Source organism: Heliangelus exortis, chromosome 1 (assembly GCF_036169615.1).
Source record: "Heliangelus exortis chromosome 1, bHelExo1.hap1, whole genome shotgun sequence".
NCBI lineage: Eukaryota > Metazoa > Chordata > Aves > Apodiformes > Trochilidae > Heliangelus > Heliangelus exortis.
The window spans coordinates 139,081,586-139,104,937 of NC_092422.1; the positions used below are offsets into that span (position 1 = coordinate 139,081,586).

The 23,352-nt window shown below is 43.1% G+C and overlaps 3 protein-coding genes across 8 annotated transcripts in view; 2 read left to right on the forward strand and 1 right to left on the reverse strand.

The window, feature by feature from the left end:
• BRAF (B-Raf proto-oncogene, serine/threonine kinase) overlaps positions 1-9,149 on the forward strand; it is an 84,668-nt gene extending 75,519 nt beyond the window's left edge. For all 4 annotated transcript variants that reach the window (XR_011722709.1, XR_011722710.1, XM_071727161.1 and 1 more), the window contains one exon: positions 1,268-9,149. Coding sequence is in view for 2 of the 4 variants with exons in the window: in XM_071727161.1 (XP_071583262.1) it covers positions 1,268-1,290 (23 nt within the window). In the remaining 2 variants the exon portion in view is untranslated. The remainder of the gene's footprint in view (positions 1-1,267) is intronic.
• Positions 8,504-11,807, reverse strand: NDUFB2 (NADH:ubiquinone oxidoreductase subunit B2). 3 transcript variants are annotated; one of them, XM_071727230.1, is made up of 4 exons: positions 11,133-11,278; positions 10,896-11,040; positions 10,708-10,818; positions 8,504-8,665 (listed from the first exon to the last, which is right to left on the reverse strand). In XM_071727230.1, exons 1-3 carry the CDS (start codon positions 11,207-11,209, stop codon positions 10,744-10,746), a joined length of 297 nt encoding a protein of 98 aa, XP_071583331.1. In that variant the 5' UTR covers positions 11,210-11,278; the 3' UTR covers positions 8,504-8,665; positions 10,708-10,743. The 3 variants fall into 3 exon arrangements, with proteins under 3 accessions (XP_071583331.1, XP_071583314.1, XP_071583323.1); XM_071727213.1 differs by lacking the exons at positions 8,504-8,665; positions 11,133-11,278 and adding exons at positions 9,896-9,974; positions 11,307-11,807; XM_071727222.1 differs by lacking the exon at positions 8,504-8,665 and adding an exon at positions 9,896-9,974.
• C1H11orf16 (chromosome 1 C11orf16 homolog) lies at positions 11,714-22,975 on the forward strand. The gene is made up of 10 exons (XM_071727190.1): positions 11,714-11,839; positions 13,959-14,050; positions 14,234-14,411; positions 15,522-15,750; positions 16,329-16,897; positions 17,671-17,812; positions 19,011-19,252; positions 19,880-20,046; positions 20,715-20,964; positions 21,297-22,975. The coding sequence occupies exons 2-10, from the start codon at positions 13,968-13,970 to the stop codon at positions 21,519-21,521; spliced, it is 2,085 nt and encodes a 694-aa protein (XP_071583291.1). The 5' UTR covers positions 11,714-11,839; positions 13,959-13,967; the 3' UTR covers positions 21,522-22,975.
• Positions 22,976-23,352: the final 377 nt, after the last annotated feature.

The following is a 23,352-nucleotide window of genomic DNA, read 5'->3' on the forward strand; positions in this document are numbered from 1 at the left end:
ATAGATGCCTTTTGTTCCCCATTCAAACTGCAAAACATTTTCTTGGTTCCCTTCTTTATAGAATAAGGCAGCCCATGGAATTTGTACTGTCAGTCTAAAATTATATTTGCAGGGATATTTCTGGTTTGTTTCCAATATTCAGAGTAAGATTCTTAAGAAAAGCCAACACTGACAAAACACTTGGCTCTTGGAAGGATGAAAGGACACCAAGATAAGGAGCAATTGTTTGGATGTAATGGTATTCATGCACTCCTGCTGACCAGAACAAAAGTGCTCTTCTGTCTGCTTATCAGTGCTTCATTTTTAGGAGAGCTCTGAGGAGTGTTCTCAAGAAACTAACCCAAAATTCATGTAGAGCCCAACTGTGGGAAGCTGTATGTACGTTTCTTTTTCTCCTGCACCTGAGTCCTTTTGCTTAAGCACAGCTGGACAACTTTCCCTAAAAATCCTGTTAAATCCATTAGCTTTGTGGGTGGCATAGAAATTTTCTGGCTAAAGGAGAAGACTAGGAGGATGAGCATCTTTGTTTTGGCTTCTGTTCAGTTCTCTGGCAAATGTAAGAGTTAGGGCAGTGTCTTACTCTGTGCCATAGTTTCATCATCTCCATGGGACTACCAGTCTGTCTGGCACATGCCATCAGAATTTCATGGCATGGGGTTGCTTTGTTGTGTCCCTTGTTAGCAAGGCCTACTTTCTGGTCTGGAAGTGAGTAGTCAATCTCACCATACTTAATTTTCTCACAGGAGGTTGTTATGTTGGTCTCTCAGTCAGATTCTAGCATTCTTTAATACTGCTTTAATATTCAGGCACTTTACTGTATTTAGTCTTTAAATGCTAATGGGTGTGTCAAGTAGTTCTTTGCTATTAAATCAGTTTTATAGCAGAATAGAAACTAGTTTGCAGTCTGAATTCATTACAATTGTTGCTTTTTGGAAGGAAATATGTACAGTAGGGAGTTTAAAGTGAAATTAAACTGACACATTTTATTTTCAAATGCATGATGAATTAGACCTTGCTTGAACTTTTAGACCTCTGTCCTGGGAAGAATGGGTAAAGCTTGCTTTCAAAAAATTCTTTTCTGTAGAATGTGCTGGGTCTGTGTTTAATGTTCTTTCACTATGTATTCTTTTGTGCTTTAATTTTAATAGTTTGCATTTTTTAACATCTTTTATATTCAACCTAATGTTCAACTAGTCTGGAGAAAATCTCTGACCACCTGCTAGCTGAAACCATGGATTTAAACCAAGCTCTTGTCCTCCCTCTACAGGAGAATTTGCAGCGTTCAAGTAGCCACAGCACCATGGCAGCACCCACTCTGTTATTTAAGTCTTGTGTTCCTACAGTTTCTTTACATCAAAACTCTATTCTGCTCCACAAAACCTAAAGTAATTTAGAAAAGATACCCGTAAGCTTAAAAGCGGAGCAGAATGGAACTGCCAGTCCAACACAATGGGAAAAAAAGTACCTTTTTGGGAACCAGAATCCTCTGCTGCCAGTGTTTCTCCTTCAACACAAACCACCACGTGCATTCGGAGACCCGCAGTGGCTGCCTGTGCCCTTGGCATCATCCCCAGGAGAGAGGAGAGGGCCCTCGTGGTTTGACTGTGGTGCTCGGGCATGAGGGGATGGAGCTGCTGCTGCAACTTAGGAGACTTGCTTTGGATGGTCTGCCAGTCAGCTTTCTCCCTCTAACAACGTACCATCAGAGGCTGAATATCTGATGAGTGCTAATTTAAAAGAATCCTCCTCCATTCTGATCTTTTTTTTTGGTTTTTTTCTGGTGTACTCACTGATTCATGGACAATGCAGTATCCCCTTTTCACTGTATCACAATGTCAGACACCTAAATCTGTCTATATTATTGGGGTTTATTCCAGTAAAATTTAAAATATGGTGTGGTAGGAGCTGGAGATGTTACTCTAAAGGGGAAGAGGTTAATCTCAAGGAAAAGGGGATGCTGCTGCACCTTTTTTCAGATTTACTTTATCACTTCTTCAAAAAATGACAACCAACACCCGTAACCTTTTCCTTTTCCAGTATTTTCTTGGTGTGTGCATATACAACATCTTTTAGAAGGATTAGTTAAATCCTTCTTTTGTTGGTCCAGCAACAAACTGAAGTTTAAAAAAAAAAAAATGTAGCGAGAATGTCCTCTCTTTTTTTTCTTTTGTATCATATGATACAATGTATTTATCAAAGATGCTACCACAGCATCTGAAGTCTGTAGAATTTGTGATACAGACTGTGAATGGTGTATGTACCTACTTTAAAAGTTTTATTTTAAACGAGGGTGCAGGTTAGTGCCAGGTACCTTACCAATATGTAATGTTTTCATAAATGGGAAAAAAAGTTCTCAGGTTGAATTGAATACAAATACAAAACCCCCTAGAATTAGACATTCCGAAAATTATGTTTTGGTACTTCGAAGAGCTTTTTTTAAAGGATTTTTATCCTGTTAACTAAACGTCCTCTGATAAGTGTGTGTGTAAATGTGGAGCATCTTGTCCTAATGGCAAGTTGTTAGATCAAAACAAAACGGTACTTGCTGGATCCACGCTGACTACTTCTCCTCTCGTTGCTTTCTCTCCCTGTCATCTCTTCCCCTTACTGTTTGTCTTTCCCTTTTGTACACTTTGCAAACTAGGATGAAGGTGGCGGTATCTCCATTAGAGTGCTTTGTTTTCCTGTCCTCTAATCCTGGTATCCAAATGGTTGGTAGCTTTTTTGACAAGTTAACTAGTCAGGGAAAAAACAACTCATAAAATTCTGCACATTGTTTACCTCTAGTAGAATATCTTGTGATGTGATCTGTTTGCAGAGTTCTCTGGTATGTGGTATTACGTGTAAATTATTTGTACAGAGGCAAGTCAGACCACATTAGGAAGAAATTTAAGCTCGGACAGAAGTTTTCAGATTTTGATTCGGATCTGCCGTACCACTCCGGGTGAGGCAGGAGAACCAGCCCCCCTTTAGCAGGGAGGTTCTTGCTGGGGGAAAATGGGGGATGTTAACCAAAATCACGACAAATAAATGAAGGAGTTAAATGTGTCTGAATGTGGTGTCTTCGCTGAACACTGGGTGAGGACACCGTCCTTCCCTCTCTAGGAGAGCTGGACTGTTTCTGTCTGCAGAAGATCACTCCCTGGTGAAGGGAGAAATGCACACTGGTAGTGGAACATGCTTATAAAACCCTGGAGTTGTGCGGTGTTGCTGGTAGTCTGTTATGTTTGTCAGTAAATATTTACTGGGGTTGTAGGGACCGGACTAATCTGAAGTGGGAATTATAACTGAAATACTGTGTATTCATATTAATTCCACAAACATTAGCAAGACAGCAATAGTGAATGACTTAATAGTCACTACAAGAATGAAGTGATTCATGTTGGTACATGAATAAAATTGATTTTGTGTACAGGATGCATTTTAAAAACAAAACAACAAAAAAAAAAAAAACAGAAAAAAAAGCACAAATTTTTTCTTGTCTGCTGTGGGTCTTCAGATGCTGTAAGGTGTTTTTTCCATATTGAAATTGGCAGGAATTTAAATAGTAGCAATAGCCACTTTACAGTGTGGAGAAGCTAATGAGAAGCAGTGGTGTGCAGACTGGTGAAATCAGAGTTCTCCCTGGTCATCATCTGAGCCCAGTAGCTAAGAGGTGGAAGGAGCTGGGGTCAGCAGGCAGGTGAGAGCATTTACAGACTCCCAAAGGGCCAAGTAGTTGCTGCTCATTCTCCCTCCTTCCTCTGTATGGGCTGTGGCCTAATTTGTACGTGTCAGACATACTGGAAATTAATGTTCTCTTGAAAAAAATTGTTATTGGAGCAAGAATGTACCGGTGGTTCAACAGTCATTTGTTTCACAGAGCTTGTTGAAAGCCCTAGTTTACTTCCATAAGGTCATGCTGGCAGAAGATTGTCTGCTAAAATATAACTGTTAGGAATTTCATTCTATCTTTGCTTAAAATGAACTTATTTTTGTGAAGTTTCATTACCCACTAGTCTACAATATGCTTCTTGAGCCCATAGGAAAAGCACAAGGAAAATTGCTGTCCTTGTCCATGCAAAGCACTTTATAAGTAACACATGATCTTTGGGGGTTTTTTTTATTGGGGTTTGTTTGTGTGTAGTTTTGTTTTCCTGTTGTTTTTTTTCTTTTTCCCTGAGGAATGTGCAAGTTGTTTGGCTGCTGTTTAGAGAAGTCCTTTCTAGGATGCATTGCTACAGGTTTTCACATTTGTTTCCTTCCAGATAGCTGCAGTAATGTGTGTTTTTTCTGTGAGAGGTCCTGTCTAATACTCATGCAAAGCTTTGGAAGAAGTTAGGTTTGTAAATAACTGGGATTTTTTTTTCCAATCTTTTCCTTCAGGAGTTGTTTGGATGTCTTGCATGTCACCAGAAGCAGTCTTAAAGGTGCCCTGTAGATGTTTAGTGAATGGGGACATAAGAGCAGACAAGAGCTGAGTGCCCTGTATAGCAGTGGGATGAAGGAAGTAAAACTGAGATGACCAATACATTCATGTCCATTACACTAAATTTCTTAAGCTTCCCTGTGGTGTCCCAACTGCAAGCACATTCTATAGTGTGGAAATGTTAGTACGTATTTTGTATCAGGTTGTTGGGACAAACATAGAATCACAAAATCATTCTGGTTGGAAAAAAAGTTTTAAGATCATGAAGTCCACCCATTAAACATCTGGACAGTCATACTTCTTTTAGCTCTGCAGTATCTAGTATCTAATCATTATTTACAAAACTACCAGTATCCAGTCCCAGCTCTTTATATCTTTATTAATAACACATATACCTTCCCTGCTGCCTTCTTTTTTCTCTACAGTTAGAAGACACTTGTTATCTGTCATATCCTCCTTGTCAGTACAGGATTGTTTCCTGCACTGTGTTTGTTGGAACTGGAACATTGTAATGGAGCTTAAACCAAACAGTATAAGCACAGAGGCCTGGTTATTTTGAAAGTAATTTCTGCATGGCCCCAGATAAAATTAGCCCAGTCATTTCTTTTTTTGTTCAACTCACGCAGGTCGTTAAATTAATTATCTTCTGCTTTTTTAATGCTTACCTAAAATCATCTTTTCTTGCACCCAAATGCTCTAGCAGATGATGTTGCAGAATGAGGCCAAGTACTGCCATCTTACCATGGCCTCTCAACATCTCTTGGATTAGTGGTGATTAAAATGCATCCAGCATTTTGCAAAACATTTGAGTGAGCCAGATCCTCAGAAACCTCACAAGCTTTTACCAGTTGAAGTTTTGATGGCTGGAGGGGCTAAGTTTAGGGAAGCATGTAGACATTTCACATTTTTTTGCAGCCTATAGATTTCATTCCCTTCTTGACTGTGAGTGCAGCATGTGTAGCACAAAGTATTCATAGTACTGTAGACAAGATGTCTTCTGTCTGTTGAAAAAAGTATCACCAGTAGCACGATGTGACAGGCAAAGCTTCTGGGTACAGTCAAGTTCAGTTTAAAAATGATTGCATGATGTTGTTACACAGCATCACTTCGAAGGTGCTGGGTGTTCTGGTTTTCTGTTACGCATTTTACACAAAAGTTTATAAAATTAACTTTTTGTTTATTGCAGCCTTGTTAATATGCATTTGCCCTTGCTATTTGTTTTGGCATGCATTTTAAGTATCCGTCTTCATTGCGTCTTACCTAGTAAATAAAATAATCAGAAGAGCAGAGCAAAGTTGTTAAAACCTTTTCTTTGCATTTAAGTTCAAGGATGCTAACACAGAAGCTTCTAAGTCAGCACCATGACAGCAGTAAGTAACTATGAAACTGTGAAAGGAGGAAACTGCAGAATATAGAGTACACCAAGAGCAAAATCAGGTGAAAAATAGCTTCTCTCTTCAGAAAAGAGAGCTACCAAGACCCTCTCTAGTAAATGGTTTACATAGGGATTCCCCAAAACACTCTTTGCAGTTTGCCAAATGATCATGTGCCTTTGCAACCTTAACAAGTACAACAGAATGTAAACCAGGTGCTTTGTAACTAGAGCAGTGGCTTTGGTTTACTTCTGATGCAGTAGTTTTGTATATAGCTATTACTATACATAGGTAGCTGGGAGTTGGTCAACTTCTGTAAAAGGAGGGCAGAGAGCATTCCCCAAAATACCTGTGATTACAGTAAATGTGCTGCTTGAAATCTGCTCTATCGAAAGTTAAATGAGATTCATTTAATTTAAAAATTAATAAGCCCTCCTCTCCCTCCAAAGACACAATTTGCTAAAAGAAAGGTAATGGAAAGTTCTGAGGAGGCCCAAAGTGACACTGTCGTAGCATCTTGGAATGAGACAGTAGATGAGAAATGAGAACTGGATGAGAAATTGATGGCTAGTACTTGTGTAATCAAAGCCCACATATATCAGACCATACAATTAGTCCCCTGTCCCAGAAAGTGCAATTAATTTTATTTTCTGGAATATCAGCAGGTTTCCTTAGTTCTTTCTCCAGCCTCTTGCAGTTTCTCAACAATGCAGTTCCTCTTTAGCAATCACATCCTGTCATTGCACATTAACTGTGGGAGATGGTAGGTGTCTTGTCAGCTGAGGGGCAACCAGTATGTTTGAATTTGATTTATTCAAATTTCCAGCTGGTTATGTAGACTTCTGGCAGTACCTACATACCAGTGTCATATTTAATCTACTTATTCACAAAGGACAAAATAACAGGTTTTAGTATTAGTGCTTTTTCAGGTCATTTCCTTTTCTTCTTTGGGGCAAAACTTTGGGTGTAGTTGTAAATCATGAAAGTTATGTCTTAATATCAAATCCCATTTTAATTTGGTTTTGTTGCTTTTAGAAAGCAAAGTGTAAAAATGTTCCAGGAATTATCTGGAATTCTTCTACCTACTCCAAATTCTGCACTAAAAGTACATGTGAGAGGATGGTATTTTGGCCAGGTTTTGGTTTGGGTTGGGTTTTTTGTAACAAAATCACATAGCAATTGTTTCACTTAAGAGAAGGGAGCTGTTGGAGTTGGTAAACTTCTGTAAAAGGAGGGCAGAGAGCATTCCCCAAAATACCTGTGATTACGGTAAACCTGCTGCTTGAAATCTGCTCTGTTGAAAGTTAAATGAGAGTGTTGGAAACTTGTGGACTACCTAGGTAATTCCTTCCTTGCATCCCAGCAGCAGTGTGTTCAGCTCATCCAGCCTCCTTAAGAGCCCACAGTGGCCTGTCGGGTTATTTTGTCTGGTTTGTCACATTTGCAGCAGCCATATTTTAGAGTAAGTCTTGTGTGACATTTACTTTTGAGTGAGTAAACCACAAATAACTGTTTTCTTTTTGTTTGGGTTTGGAAAAGGGTTGGGTTTTGTTTTGATAAATGTCATTTTCTGTTGCATTTGTGTGTTCACCCTAGTTGTAAAGAAAGCCTGTCTGTGTGTTTGGGAGTTGAGTGGAAGTTGAGAAGAAATGAAGCCCACCACCTGGGCAGGGATAGTGGATCCAGGGGGCAAAATGGACCAAACTTGGGTGTTGGGTTATTGCGGGATGGTGGGGGGGGGGGTGTCTGAGGGCATAATTTAAATTAACTCTGTCTAAAATAAAATGTAAGTGCAATAAATGTGCTTTTTTTATTCAAAGCTGTGAACCTTTAGAGAAAAAAAATCAACAAAGGAAAAAAAAAGAAAAAAAAAAGCATATCATTCCTTCATGAGCCTTGTGTCCTACCTGCCTCCCCTTCTTCCCCCCCCCTCCACACTTCTCAGCTGACAGAAACCAGACAGTGGCCAACCTGCATGTGTTGGCAATCCAGATTAACATTGTTTCTCTTCTGATCTCATTTGTTGGGACTGGGGAAAGCCCACTTGCTTCTTGCCACCCATGAAACACCTTTGGGGCCCAGAACTGACCCGCTGTCCACCACAGTAGGGTCTGACACTGTTGGGATGCACCCACCCACCCGCACTGCAGCCATCCCAGCTATGGGCACAGTGTTCCCCTGGCCCTTCACCCTCCCTCCCCACCTCATTTCAGGTGTAGCAGTGGTCTCCCAGGGCTGGGCAGGTGGCATTATTCTTAAACAACATCAGAAGTCATCAGCTGCCTAACTGGATCCCTTTTCCCCTTTGTCAAGACACATGCAGGCTGGCCACTGTTGCCTTCTGTGACTCTGCCTTGTTTTGAAGGAGCAGGTATGTGTGTTTGTAATCACTTGCACTGTCTCTCTTTCTTACTTGAGTGCAGGCTGCTTTTCCTAGATTAGGAAAGGCACAGCAGTCTCTTGAGGGGGGTTCCATGAGAGGCACAATGCATACGTTTCATGAAAAAGTGATGGAAGGTGTAGCACTCAGTTGTTGGACCCTATGGGGGAGTAAGAGAGGACTGGCTTGTTAAAAGTTTATAGATACAGTCATCTGTATCCTTTAAACTTGATTATTTTTATATATAGTCAAGACAATGGCATTACCTCATAATACAGAGGCTTGTTTATGAGAGGCAAAGTATCTAATAAGGAGAGGAAAGGGAAATTTATATACAGATTTGATTTCTTTCTTTTTTGTTTGTTTATTCCTTAGTGCAATGAAATGTATGTCCCACCAATTTAAACTCTGTGCTAACACAACATTCCTTTCAGCTGTATTTTTTTGACCACCAGAGGTTTGCGAGGGGCTTATGACTGCAAAGTAGAAGGTCCAGTCTGGTTACTTAAAAAACAAAAAACAAAACAATTGTGTTAGTAGATTTCCATAGCTGCTTTTTAAAATCTACAATGGAGTAATTGTTTTGAAACTGTATTTATTTTTTAATTCATAACAAAATGTTTATTTTCGGTTTCCTGTTAAATAGGTCATGGCAACTCCCCTTCTTTCCTTCTCAAGTTTCCCCTGTAATTGCAAATACAACTTATTTTTCTTGTTTGTTCCTTCCCCCTTTACTTTTGTCATCCCTTCATTTGTACTTTGGAGTTTTTCTCATGTAAATTTGTACAATGGGAAATATTGTCCAGTTTGGTTAGAGAGCATGGAGACTTAAAACATATTAAAATTTGATAGCTGAATTCAGATTGAAGAAAACTATTTCTGTGTAAAGTTATTTAAAGAACTCTGTATTATATAAAAGGCAAAAAGTTCTATGTACTTGATGTGAATATGAGAATACTGCTATAATAAAGATTGACTGCATGGAAAAGTCTGAAAGAGATTGTTTATCATCTAATTCACAGTTCTTTCTCTCCGTGAAGTGCCTGAGATGTAACTAAGGTGGTTAAGGGGATAAATGTGTTTTGCTGCTGCTCCTTTAGAATGTAACTCTAGAGAGAAAGAAGGGGGGATAAAACCACCAACAAAAATAAGGACAAAAAACCCAACACACACAAGGGACGTCTGGGGAGAAACTCACCTCTCTTAATCTCTCTTATGCTGAACTTCTGCCTCCACAGCTCTTGAGTTTATCTTAGACCCAAGGCATTTTACCTTGAGGTTTCACTTCAGAAGAATTATGCAAGACATTTGTAACACCCTAAGGTGATCCCCTTCATTCTGGGGAAAGCTTAGCACCACTTGGTCTGGGTTCTTTTCAGGGCAAGTTCCCTTGCTTCTGTGACAAGTTTTAACTCCTACTGTTACCCGTTGACCAGATTTCAGTAAAATGTCTTTTAAGTTATCTTCTCAGCAGTTCTAGCACGGACAGGTTTTATTCCCCTGCCCCCTTTTTGTGGTTATTTAGCAGAGCTTTAATGATGGGATTCTTACCTACTATGCATTCATGAAGTTTTAAATCTCTCTGAACACTTTGTTTCTTGGGGAGTGGGGGCAGCACATTATATCTCAAGCAAACATTACAAAATAATCAAGTACTCCACCTCTAAAGCTGTTATGTTCCTACTTCAGAAATCCTACAGCACTTAAAAATGAACTACAATTTAGCTTAGCATGTGTTTATAGTTAACTTTTATTGAAATAAGGACTGAGGAGCCAAAGCTTTGGAGCCAGGGGAACCTTTAGTTCCATGAACCTGCAAAGAACAGAGGAAAATCCTTAGAACCTTTTCATTCTTCCTTTTCCCACTACTGAGAGCAAGGCAGGGATCTCCACAACAGCACCCATGCTGCCCTCAGTAGTAGTTGAAGGTTTTTTTTGGTTTAGAGCCATCATGTGACACAGCAGCCTGAGAGAGGGGGTAATTAAAGAATCAGAAATGAGCAAAAGCTTCAAACTCTGAAAGGGACAGCTGCACATCTCTAGAAACAGAGAAAGCATGGCCCCAAGTTTAGGTCATGTTGGGTCAATGGGACAGCATAAAGAAATGTTTTAACTGATAGCAGTAAAGCTTCAACTCCTCAAAAAAAAAAAAAAAAAAAAAGCTTTGCAGGCTTCTATTGCTGAAAGGGGACTACAAGGACTTGAGCATTCAGGTACCCAAAAAAAGCGTGTCTGAAGGCAATAAAAAGTGTAAACAAATCACAACTCTCTGCCTGCTGTAGAACAGAGCTGTGGCACATTTACCTTTGGAGGTGCACAAGCAATGCCTGAATTAGGGTACTTTTAGCAGCACCCCGAGAGGGCAGGGGCAGTAAGGGGGGCCGGGCGCCGTGCCCCCGGGAACTTCGAAACGAAGTTAAAGCACAAGCCCGGCCTGCCTGGGGACTCGGTGACCGCCTCTGGGGACACGGTGACCGCCTCTGGGGACACGGTGACCGCCTTTGCCGCTCCTCACAGCAGAGCCCGGGGGGCAGTGAGAGCCGTACCGATGCTCTGCCGGGAGCGCCGGTGGCCGGAGCTGCTCATTCTGCGTCGTCCGGAGGGATCCCGAGCTCCTCGTCCGTCCAGGCCGCCGGGTCGGGGTAAGGGAAATGGCCCTGCGAGAGAAACGCGGTCACAGCCCGGCCACGACCCCGCACCCCGTCCCCCGCCGCTGCCGCCGCGCCGGCCTCACCAACACCATGTCCGAGCTGTGCCACAAGTGCCAGAGGATCCAGAACCACATGAACCCGCTGATGAGCTCGCTCTGGATCACCTGCTTCCGAGTCAACTCCGGGAACTGCCGGTACCGCGGTTCGATGTGCACCTCGCCGCCCGCACTGCAACACACGCAACCACAGCCGCCGCCTCACTCCCGGCCCCGCCGGCACCCGGCCCGCCCGCCCCGCATCCCCTCGGTCTCCCCACTTACTGTCGCCGCCCGGCCGCCACCAGCCCGGCCCGGGCCCGCAGCAGCCGCCCCGCCGAGCGCCCCAGGGACCCCAGCATCCTGGCACCCCCCGCCGGACCCCACACCCGCTCCGCCAATGTCACCCCCGGCACCTCCCAACAACAGACGCGGCGATTGGTCCACCCCGGCGCCTACCAACTCCGGGTGAGGAGGCTGTAAAAAGGGAAGCGGTCCGATCCGATCCGGTCCAGTTCGGTTCGGTTCGGTTTGGTTCGGTTCGGTTCGGTTCGGTCCGGCAGGTGAAGGCGCGGATTCCCCCCCCGGCCCCGCAGCGCCGCTTTGCCCCCGCCCAGCTGGGGGGCTCCTGCGAGAGAGCCTCTGCCCACCCCCCGCGCTTGGGAGCGGTGGGACGGCACCAACGCTCCAAAGAGGGGGGGAGGAAGAAGGATCCTCTCGGGTGTCAAAAGTTGGCGTCGCCCACGAAGGCTGCGGAATAGGGATCGGGGTGGATCCCTTCCCAGACTGGGAAGGAAGAAAGGGAGGAAGGTGAGCCCGGTTGTTCGTCTTTATGGATGGGGATAAAGGAGTAACAGGGTCCTTTCTCCAAACCCCCCTCCCGCCCCCCCAGCATACAGAGTGCGGTTGCGCAGCAACGGGGCACGCGCGCGGCTGGGCAGGCATGGCGGGAGCGGCCTGGTTGGCGACTCCGCAGTGGGGACGCGGCCTTTGTAATTTCTTTCTTCTCTTTTATTTTTTTGGTTTTTTCAGTTTTCCCCCATAGGTGTTAACCTGCTGCCCGGTCAGGCCGTCTCTCCGCAGTGTCGCCGGGGTAGCAGCCTGGACTCGATCCCTGCGGTTTGAGAGTGGCACAAACGCTGGGAGAGACTCAAGTGTGGCCTTCTGAGGACCCCGCCTGCCAGCCGGGGGTTCTGCTCACAGACCGACGTCGGAATAGTCTGCCCAGGGCTGTGGTGGAGTCACCATCCCTGGAGGTATTTAGACGGTGTGTGGGCCTAGTCCTTAGGGACGTGGTTTAGTGGTGAGATTACAGTGCTGGTCAGAGGTTGGACTGGATGGGCTTGGAGGTCTCTTCCAACCAAAAACATTCTGATTCTGTACTCCCAGAGCAAGTCAGAGGAAATCTGCCAACTCCCTACAGAGAGCAAGTTCCATCCAGTACATGTTGTGTGTCTTCTGTGAGATTCAGGTGGTCTTGAAAGAAGGAAGCAAAAAGATAAAAGCATCCAGACAGCCTGGTGCTCCTTTCAAATGATCAGACTCCCCACTACTGCTTCTGAACAGGTATGCCACTAATTTAAGGTTAGTGCATACTCATTCATTCCTCCTGACTCATTACTGGATGGCACTTCACAAATTAGAATTGAGGAGGAGTTTCTGTGACCCTCGGGAAGGGTAACCTCGTTTTGCCTGGCAGCTTACGAGCAAAGCAATCTGTGGACAAAGTTTTAAAACAGGTTTGGTATCTCTTGTGACAGGCTATACCTGACATCCTGAGCTGTATATCCCCCCCTCTAATTATAACATTGTACAATTTTACCTAGTTCTGCCTTAAATCTTTGTGTGGAAAGATGGCACTCAACATAGACCCTGAACAAAAGGAGTCGTTGCCAACACTTGGGGTCAAATTTTGGTGTATTTTGGTCTAGCTCCATTTACTTTTGCAGAGAAAGACTGTAAAGTGATTTCACTGAACTTGACAGGCCAGCATTTGAAAAGAGGTGTCTATCACAGATGAAGGTGAAGATCCCCAAGAAAGAACAAATACCTCACTTTTATTTTACATTTTCTTTGTGAGATGACTGTAACAACCTTGCCAGCAGCCAGGGTATCCTGATTCTCAGACTTCCACTCCCTCATATTTTGTATTTCTCCTTTCTCATAGTCCCTGGTATATTGTCCCCTGTGTCACTGTTCTCAAAGTTTCCAGCTTTCCATGGTGCTCAGGCCAGAGGGCTCCACTGCTGCCTTTGACCTGAAAAGGCAACTTTGTCTTCTAGGCAATCCCCACCTTGTTCATTCTTCCTTGACTTCAGCTCCTTTTATTGACCTTAGAGCTCTGCCTTGCTTGGAGAGTTTGAACAGCTGAGTAAGAAGCAGGAAACAAGAGGAGACCATGCACAGGTGATCTCTGTCTGCTCCTAAGCTGCTCTTTGAGACCCCAGGAGCAGCCAGACTGAGAGGAAGCCATCAGGGCTGATATGCCTGATTGCTCCTAGGGCTGGGAGAGGCAGCTCCAGAACCCCTGCCCGCCTCCAAGCTGTGCCTTGTCCTGGGAAATTGTATTTTCCAGGTTCAAAACTTCTTACTATAATCAGTTAATGTAAAGGTATAAGAATTAGCAAGAATAGAAAGCTGTTCTGATTTAAGAATCATGTATCTCGTGCTTCCTTCACAGTAGAATAAGATTATGATAGGATCTGAGGTGGGATAAAAGGGATATCTGCTCAGCTTTGTGTATACTTGAAATGACATATTGTCCTTTGAAGAACACATCATGATAGAACAAACAGTTATAGACCTGCTACATATATGGTAGCTGAATATAAGGCTTTTTTACCAGGGTTTTTACCATTTAGTTCTTACAGTTTTGGGGTTTTTTTTTGTATTTCTTCTTTCCAACCTTGATTTCCTGAAATCAAAACCACCTGTGATGACATCACAGATAAACAGTATAGCATCACAAAATATGATGGCAGAATTAAAGCAAAGAAAGGGTAACATGCTGGAAAGCAAATTTCAGTTTTGTAAATAACATTCTTGTTTAAGAATTTAAGTATTCAAAAGTCATGTTTCTCTTCAGCTTTCATCTCTCTTTCCTCTCTCCAGGTAAGTGCCATGTCCACCTCACATGCCCAGTGTTGTCACACAGCTAATAAAGGTCCCTGTGGCCCTCTGCTGCCAAGATGTTCAGTAACACAGTAAGTTCAAAATTTGTAGATAGGTCACTGGAAATGAAGAGAGGAAAAAAGCCTGGAAACAGTGCCAGTTATTGTGGGGTAGGGAGGGTGTCTCATGTGGATTTAGTTTGTTTTCATTGCAGAAAGCTGCAGAAGTTCTGCTGCCAAGATCTTCATTACTTCTTGTATATTTGTTTTCTTCAGCTTTCCCGTTTGTGCATGGAACCTGAGTTCACTTTGCATGCCCCTGATATCCTCAGCAAAAAGGAATTCCATTGATTCATCCCCAGAGGCTTCCAGTTTCATACGGGGAGCTCGTGTGTTGGCACAGAGAGAAGCTGATGGCTATTACTACCTGGGTCACATTGCCCAAGAGGTCAAGGTACATATTTATTGGGAACTATGCTTTTAAAAGGCTCTGCCTGGGATCTGAGTGTCTTCCTCCTGTTCTTCCCATGCCTCACCAGTCCCATGGCCCTGCTGTAGAGTGGATCTCCTGCCACACACTCTTTCCATCTCTTTCCTCATGATGACTGGCTCTTTGCTGTGACAAGTCCTGCAAGCAGAAGCAGCTTGGAAATCAATCCATTTTAGTAGTTACAATAAGTTGTTATTCAGAGATAATCAAACAAAACAGGTCCCTTATACCTACTGTTTACCCAGCAACAGCAACAAAGTCAATTAGCTAAATGGCATTAGTATTAGTAACCCAAAATGTCTGCCTCCAAGGACCACCTCCAAACCTTACCAAACAGAGGTTTGTCCTCATTCTCTTTCTTTCTGTGTCTGGGATTTATGAGATGATTTTGGATGCCAAACAGAAAATTTCCCCTGCAGGCTTTCTTTAAAATTCTGGTTTGTTTCTCAGTTCACAGGTTAGTTAAATAAATAGTGATGTTAGTGTAGCTGAGGGTGGCTGTAAGCTCCACTGTGGGGTAGAACAGATGGGGACAGCTAAAGGCACAAGTGACATTAGCTGGAGTAGCAACTGACAGGATTACTTGTCATAGATCGGAGAGAAGGATGAAATTTTGGTTAAAAAGTCTTCCTCACACCCATTACTGAAGGCTTAAACTAAAGCATTCAGATTTATAACATTTTACTGGTTTGTTACAGTTCTCATTACTATGTAACCAACTGCATCATACACAGCAGTTTCTTTTGGCTGCTGTTTTCCTTGAGGAAAGGAGGAGGGTTTCCTAATAAAGTTCTGCCTTAGCACATTAATTGTGTTCTCCTGAGCCAGGCAAGCAACTAACATCTAAGTTCAAAATGAAAGGAAGAGAAAGGCTGTCAGCCCCTTTTGCCTCAGCTTTTTAATTGTTTTTAAAGTCCAATATGGACAGTGAAAAACCTGGTAGAACAGGAAAGCTACATTCGCAGATCACATTCCACTTCCCGGGATTTCTACCACTCCTCTCTTAGCACTTATGTCTGGCCATTAATTGGACCCAGATGTCTGTTTTGAAAAGCACATGTTTTATTCTTGTAGGGCTCCAGGGAACGCTTTTTAATAGAGTTTGACAGAAGTGGCACTCAGAAAGGCAAAGTACAGCTTCGCATGCAGGAAACGCCTCTCTACGACATCCTCCACTATGAAGATGCCAGGCAACAGCCTCTTGCTCCAGGAGACAGGGTCCTGGCACCATGGGAGGCCAGTGCTGAACGTTTTGGCCCAGGCACTGTGCTAAAGGTTATGGAGGACAAGGAGGCACATTTAGGTACGGGGTATTGGCTGTCTTAGTAGTGCTAGGCTCACCATGGCTGCTGGTCACTATACAGAAAAGAGAACAGCCTCAGCCCTGGAGAATTCGTCACCTGCTGCTTGGGTTCTCTTTGGTTTTTTTGTTTTGTTGTTGGCACCTAGCATCCTGTTCTTTTCAGTTCCAGAATTAGCCTTTGCTTTGTTCTGTGAGTGGAAACTTCCTAAAAGTTGTGTCTGGGCTACATTCTTCCAGCACAAGGAGGAAAACATTCCTGGCCCTCATGAATATTGCACCTGATTAGCTGTTTAGTCTAGTTTCCAGCTTTTACAGGGTAAAATCCTGGCTCTCTGGGATAAGTGAGACATTGGCTATCTGCTGTCTCTTCATAGGAAGTTCAAAAGAAGGTCAGATTTTAAACCTATAAAAAAGAATCATGGATGTTGTTATAAAATCATCTGAAACACAGGCTGTAATTTTCATTTCTTGTTTTCTAAGAGATAAATCACCCAGGCCGACATGCTTACATGCTTCTAATACATTCTTTGCCTTTTTCTTTTTTTTTTTTTTTTTTTTTTTTTTAATAATAAACACAGCTTACAAGAAGAAGGCAGTGCTTGTGAATTTCTGGAATGGGCAGACTAAGGAGGTGTCTTCTGACCAAACTTTGCGGGTCCCTCTGCCCTTAAGCGAACGCATCATCCTAGAACTGCAGATGCCTCTGTCAGCCAGGCAGATGGTGGTAGATTCAAGCTTGGATTACCCCTACATCGTGCCACCAGGCTATAGAGCCTCAGGCCATTACAGACAGGCTCACTCAGTCCTGGACTACTGGCCCAGGGGTCTGTATTGGACTCAGCCATGTGCTAAGTGCAGCTGCAGGTGTCCCTTGCTTCCCCGTTGCTGCCTTGCAGCATGGGAACCCATGTGGCATATGGGGTGCAAACTGCAGCAGAAAGATGCCTGCATCCCAGGAACAAATTTGACCAATGAAGAACTCAGCAAGAAAGTAGAAAAGCAGATGTCTGAAGGGAGGATTTCGTCTTCAGAAAGCGTTTGCAGAGAGGAAGACAAGAAGGAAGATCAGAGGTTGAAGACAGAAAATGTTCCAAAAGATATTTGGTCTGGTTTGGAAGAGAACATTGAGCTTATAGAACATAAGAAGGTAAAAAGTGCTTCACTATGGCTCTTCTGTTAACTTCTGGTCTGCTATTTGTGTAATGTCTGCTTTGGTACCTCAAATTTTCTGCTAACGGTACCAAAAAAATTTACTAGAGGTTTTTGGTCTGGTCCTTATGTATGTCTGCTCAAGATTGTAGAGACTTTGCTCTGCACTGTCTTCCTGATGCTTTGGCCAGGTTAAGAGCTAGAAGTTGTCATTGTCACTGGCTGGACTCCTAGAACCTCTTCCATGGATGCAGAATGTGAGAAGTGTCACATAGCCCAGTTCTGCTATAGCCTGCTTCTGTGTAAAGGAAGTAAAGGCAGGAAAAAGGTGATCCTTGGTAGTTATTTGGTGATTGTGAACAGGGCACTGAATTAGGATCATTAAAGAGGAGGTTAATATTCATCAGCTACTGCTAAGCTTTTCTCCATTGCTCTGAAAGGGTTAGAATCCTGATTTCTGCCATGTGCCAGGAACATCTGTCTTTCAGCCAGAGCTCCTCTGGACTGATCTCTTTTCTACTAGTTTGGACCCTGCCAGACAGAAGTACTGCCAGTTTTAGGTCATATGAAAATGTAGGGAAATCCACAAAGTGCTCAGAAATTACCCAGGAGTTGTTCCTTTAGTAAAGTACTCCCCCAGAGTTGTTGGTTTTCTTTTTTTAATTTTTTCTCAAAGTTCAGTTACACCTTAAGATCTTACACTGCAAATTCACGAAACTAACGTTTTCCTTATCAGGTCTGGATTATGACTGCATTTCTTGTTATTTCTAGAGTCCTCAGAGGGAAAGAGCTCATGCTATGGTTGATACTGCTGTCAACACAGACAGCTGGTTAGTGGAGACAGCCCACAAGGAAGAGGCAGAGAGCAGACAGCAGGATGCTGAAACTGAGGCTCATGTTAAACATGAACATGGTACTGAAATTGTAGCTGGTTTTATTCAGATGTAAGACTTGCCACACAATATCAGTGCAGTAGGCTATCCTAAGATCTGTTGCCACAGTTGTTAGATGTTTCAAAAGAAAATGCTGGAACACCATGCTGAATGGAACCACCACAATATAGTATCATTATATGTAGGTTTTAATTATGGTGTGGCTCGAAAAGTTGTTCACCTTCTTAAGGTGAAAGTATTTTCAGATAGAAGTTTGTTGGGATTTTTTTTGTATGTTTTTACAGCTACTGCAGTGACAGCTGTTGATTTTTCTTAATCTGTATCATAATGCTCACTAAAGATATTATTGATTATAAAATTTCCTTACTTAAAAAATTACCTTGCAACTTTAACTATGACTGCCTATAGCAAAAAGATTTCACCAGGACTGTTCTGCAGGATACTCCTTCTCTTATCTGTGATGAAAATGAATGCTTTATAATGCCATTGAGTAAACTTCTGTTCCCTTATCATCCCAAAGAGGCTGGATCATCATTTTAATCAATTGTTGATGTTCTCAAGTTATTTTTGTGACAATTGCAGGCAATTAAGTGAGGGCTCTGAAAGCCCAAAGCTTTCTCCAAGCATTACTGCTTTTTCTGTGTCACTACTGTTGGAGGGAGAAAGAAAAGTCAAGCAGGAGTGCACACTTCCCACCAGCTGGTGTTCCAGCATCATTCCATGCAACAGCTGCCACTCAGGTCCTCATTGTCTCTAGCAGAAAGACATAAGCAAACTCAGCCTTTGTTCTCAGTTACACAAAAGCTAATCTCTCCAGTCTCTCAGCAGCGTAGCTCAGGCTTTGCCCAGTCAATAAATTCATAATTTTTTATTGTCTTAGGGCATTGGCAGAAGCAGCTCATGTCCGTCTGTGAAACCCCATGTAAACAACCCCTGTTCACAACAGTGAATGGCTTGAAGTGCAGTCAGTGATCTTGTGTTACCAGGCAAAACTCTTGCTTCACTGCAATGACAAGCTTGTTCTCTGAAAGCTGGGACCTGTTTTGTGAAGACTAAAAACTGTCCCACTTCCTCAGAAGAAACTGTTGGTACTAAATTATAAAAGTCCTGCTTGAATGTATTTTGTAGAAGCCCTCTTTTTTTTTCTTTTTTCTTTTTTTTTTTTTTAATTTGCTTTCCTTTGATAAACAGTCTGTCCCCGTTCTAATTTATTTAAAGGTCCTTTTGAGTCCAGAGTGGCAGGAGCTCCAATCCAACATTCCCAAAGGAACCTTTCCCTGGGAACCAATGCTTTGGTTCCTTTCAGGCGCCAGAGCTTCTTCGACCGAGTGAATCAATCACTAGAGAAAGACAGCCTGACCATCAGATCAGCTCTGCATGTGCAGAGACCACACAGTACCTCCAACCTGCAGGCTAGGAGAGCCACAACTCTAAATCTTCTGAAAGACAAAAGCATTACAGTAAGTATTTGGTCCAAATGAGATTTAGCTATTAGGATGAAGGGTTTTGTTTATGTTGTGTGACAGTGTGCTGTTCTTTAATCTCTTTCTGCAACAAAATTGATGCCTATGTGGAATAATGGGTGTGTATAAATAGAAGCAAAAGGTTTCCACTTGGGAATCAGTGTTGTGCAGAAACTGCAGGAAGATTTTGTGTTTGGCCAGTGGGAGGCGGGCGTTTCTCTTTTCTAATACAACCTGATGGGGAACCTGTAATATAATTTGTGGTCAGAACATGTATTTTCCATCCAATCCAGAAGCTGACACAAAGATTACACAGTTATAGGCTCACCTGGCTCAACACTGGAACAACCAGCACAGCATGCTGCCAGCTGACCTATAAAGAACTCTTAAAATTGGATTTTCAGGCACCCCTGTGTTGGTTAAGCCTAGTATTTTGTACAGGTTTTAGTATCATACTCAGTGTTTTCATAGATTGGAAGCAACACTGTAGAATTTATGAGCCAGTGTGGTTTCTAGATCACAGGAGTGACACTGGAAGACTAAGCTGTTCAGGTTTTGTGGATGTACAGTTTACATTAGAAAATATACTGCTGAGATTATGGGTTTGGTGGTGTTTTCTCTTAGAAATCAGTTGTTAATGGTGCATCTCGGGAAAGATGGAAAGAGACGATGGACTTCAGCAGAGCCAAGATTGAGCACAAAAGGTGGCAAGAGGAACAGAGGCAGCTGAAGAGGGAGCAGCAGCAAGAGGCAGATGGCATCCGTCGCCAGCTGTGCAGGGACAACAAGAGGTAATTCCTAGGAGCTAACTGGTTTTGCAGTAAATGTTAGAGGGTTGGTAATGTCTGCTCCCTGGCACCACGCTGTGCCTCATGTAAGTCTCTGCAGAGTGGTTGTGCTGGTTACTAATGGGAAAAAGATTGATGCTAGAGGTATGGGAGAGCACAGACTCATCACCTTTAGCATTACCTCCAAGGGCAAATTCCCTTCAATGTCATCCTCAGATCCAAAGCTCTTTTGCCTCCCAGACCCCTGTTCCCTGCCCACGGCCTCGCAGTCCACTTAAGCTAAACAGATCCTTCCCCCATCACCCATCTGTTCTTATCTCTTCTGTTGCCCCTGTGGCCCCACCACCAATACACACAGCCACCCAGTTGTCCAGATGAGTCCTGGAGCTCTGTCCACACAATCCATTTCCCTGGTTCCTGGTGTTCAGGGCCAAGAGGTGTCAGCCACACCAGGGTGTGTAGCCAGGTGAACAGGTAATAGCTGACATCAGGCACCAGCCCATTCGGAGGTTTTGCCATCTCTGTTGAGGACACAGGTTTAACTCTTGTATCCTAACAGAGTCCTGGAGTATTAACTAAACCAGAGTATCTGCTTTGTGTCTTATGCACTGTCTTTTTTCTTTTATTGCTTTTCCTTTCCAAAAATTTGGGAAATTTTGTTTTGGAAACAGGCAGCGATTGCATCAGAGAACATTGCAAGGGCTGGAGAAACAGCTGGAGTGCAAAGACAAAGCTTTGCAGCGCAAGGCACTGCTCCAAGCTGCTTGGGCAGAGAGGAGCAGGAAGGAATCCTCCTTGCCAGAAGAGGAGAAGAAGAAAGCCAGTCAGAGACTGCTGTTTCTCAGGACACAGCGTTTGCAGAGAGAGGAGCTGCAGGCAGAACGCAATAAAAGGAGCTCTGAACAAGAGAAAGAAAGGCTGGTAAGGGCAATTCCAGCAAAGTTTTTCCTGGATGTCTGTGTTTCCAGCAGTGGCACCATTCATAGTAGTTGTCTGAATTTCACCTGGTTTATATCGAATATAATTATATCATTTAGAGATAAAGGAATGAGGGTAACATTCTTTTGAAACATATGTAAAGGTGAAGGATGGAAAATAAAATTCTCCATCTCTGCCATAGGAGGAGTCTTTCTGAATGCAAGGAGTGAATTTCCACAGATTTTACCTATTTCTGACTTCTGCCAGTTGTAATTGCAGATGAAATTAAGCAAAAAGATGGCTGTACAATTGTCAATATCTTCATTTTTATGTAGAATTTTCTCAGGAGCAGAATGAAGTCACGGCAGGAAACGCTGGAAGAAGAATTGCAGGAGCAGGACAGGAAACAAAAACAGCACCAGGCTGCTAAAGGGAAAGTGTTCCAGAGCAGAGAACGTTCACACCAGAAGACAGAAAAAGAAGGCCAGAAACTCTGTGACCTCCAGAAGTACCTAAGGGAACAAAATCTTCTGATGCTCCGGGCATTACTGCTGGAGTAAAGAAGCTGCTGAGTGAGTAAGCAGGCCCTTGAGCAGTTCACAGTCTTGATCTGTCTTGTAGGTGTGAGTCAGTGTGCTGGAGTTTGGGTGCTTGAGTGCATTTATAACAAGTGTAATTATGATTCCTGGAGAGGTCTTTAATCTCCTTTTCCTTGCAGCCAGAGCACATTTGCACTGCTCTGTCCTTTACATGCCTTTCTTCCTGGATTTGCTATTCTAGCCCACCTCTGTTAAAATGTTCTTTTGTCTTAACCACGTGCAGTGACCCTGCTGACAGACCCAACTCTGCAACCAAGGTCTACCTTGGTACTATGGTACAGAACTCTTGCTCAGCATTCCAATGTCAGCACCAGCCAGCATTGTTCTTGCTTAAGTTAAAAGGGTGTTGGGCCCAGCACTGTTCTTGTTTCAGTAGGAAGTACAGTTGTGTGAGACAATCAGACACTTTCTGACCTTGCCTGCTGGAGCAGTGAGTTGAAAACAATTGGGTACCTTCTGGTCTTACTGCAAATGCAGTGATTTGGGGTGATTGGGTCCTCCCTAAATGCAGCTGGAACTCTTGTTGCCTGGGAAACATACCTCAGACCCCTTTCTCAGATCATAAACCCAACTCTGAATGTTGCCAAAGATCAGCTGACTCAAACTGTGACCACAATGGAAAAATACTGACCAAAGTCAATCATCTTGTGACCCTATAAATATCAATCCTGAAATGAGGCCCTTTGGAACTCTCTGGAAATGCAGCAAGTTGCTAGCCCGTGTCTCATGAGGGAACTTGGTCTGTCAGATGGAAAAGAGTGAGTAGTTGCTACTTCTCATTTTGCAGCAAACAGATCAAATTATAGTCATTTACTACAATTCCATCTCCCATATCAGTTGGAGGTGTATTTCACTGCGACTTCTTTTTGTGCAGTTCAACAGCATTAGGTACCAAAATTTAACAACATATCTCTGTTTATGTGAGCAATTTACATTAGAAACTTTGTTAAATCTTTAATTGAATTACTGTACTTGATTATAACAAATTGTTATTAAGTATTGCTAGAAAAGCATATCATCCAATTTTGTGATTCATTATAATAATGCAAATCAACCTCAATTTGCTATTATTCCAAATCAGACCAGACCCATAATTATGTGGTAGAGCACTACACTGAAACCCCTACACCAAAACCCTTTACAAACCAGGGACTAGGATTGGTCCAGCTGCACCCAGACTCCTCTCTGAGGAGTTCAGAAAGCAAAGGGATCCACTCTGAACCTGATGACATTCTTTTTGCTGATCCCTGTTCAATCACACCTCTCCCTGTAGAAATTATTTCCTCCAGTCCCTCTGTCACTCCAACCCTGTTGCAACCCCTACACATCCCTTCCACAGAGTAAGAGTGATCCTTGCCATCCAATTCTGTTAAGTTTCACTTTCATAAATCTGTATTAAAACCACCTTTTCCTGATGCCTTTGTCAGTGATTCTTTAAGCAACCTTAAGACCTTTCATTCCCATCTGCAACAGGTATTTAATATGAAACACAGCCAAGTCCTGAGTTTCTGCTCCAAAGGCATCAGGAGGGGTCTGGCTCTTTCCACAAGACTCCAAGGAGTCAGTGCCTGCAGTGCCGAGTGTTGTGGTTTGAGGCTGGGGGAAGTGTCATGGGACAATCCAGAGTGAACAACAGAGGACATGGGAGTTACAAAAGTGACTCAAAGGACACCAGACACTCAGATTACTGGCAGAGGGACATCAGGTTGTTAACTGCTTTCAAGAAGCCAGTGACAGAGAAAGGGATTAATTAAGCAAGAGCGTGAGCCTTAGGATAGAGTAGAACAATGAG

Excerpts from the sequence above, each read along its gene's own strand:
- C1H11orf16 (XM_071727190.1), top strand. The coding sequence starts at position 13,968 with ATGTCCACCTCACATGCCCAGTGTTGTCACACAGCTAATAAAGGTCCC. Across the intron at positions 14,051-14,233 it reads CCAAGATGTTCAGTAACACA|CTTTCCCGTTTGTGCATGGA; the intron begins GTAAGTTCAAAA and ends TGTTTTCTTCAG. Across the intron at positions 20,047-20,714 it reads CTGTGCAGGGACAACAAGAG|GCAGCGATTGCATCAGAGAA; the intron begins GTAATTCCTAGG and ends TTTTGGAAACAG.
- NDUFB2 (XM_071727213.1), bottom strand. The coding sequence starts at position 11,792 with ATGCCTGCCCAGCCGCGCGCGTGCCCCGTTGCTGCGCAACCGCACTCT. Across the intron at positions 11,041-11,306 it reads AGCCTCCTCACCCGGAGTTG|TGCGGGCGGCGAGGTGCACA; the intron begins GTAGGCGCCGGG and ends CGTGTGTTGCAG. Across the intron at positions 10,819-10,895 it reads ACAGCTCGGACATGGTGTTG|GGCCATTTCCCTTACCCCGA; the intron begins GTGAGGCCGGCG and ends TTTCTCTCGCAG.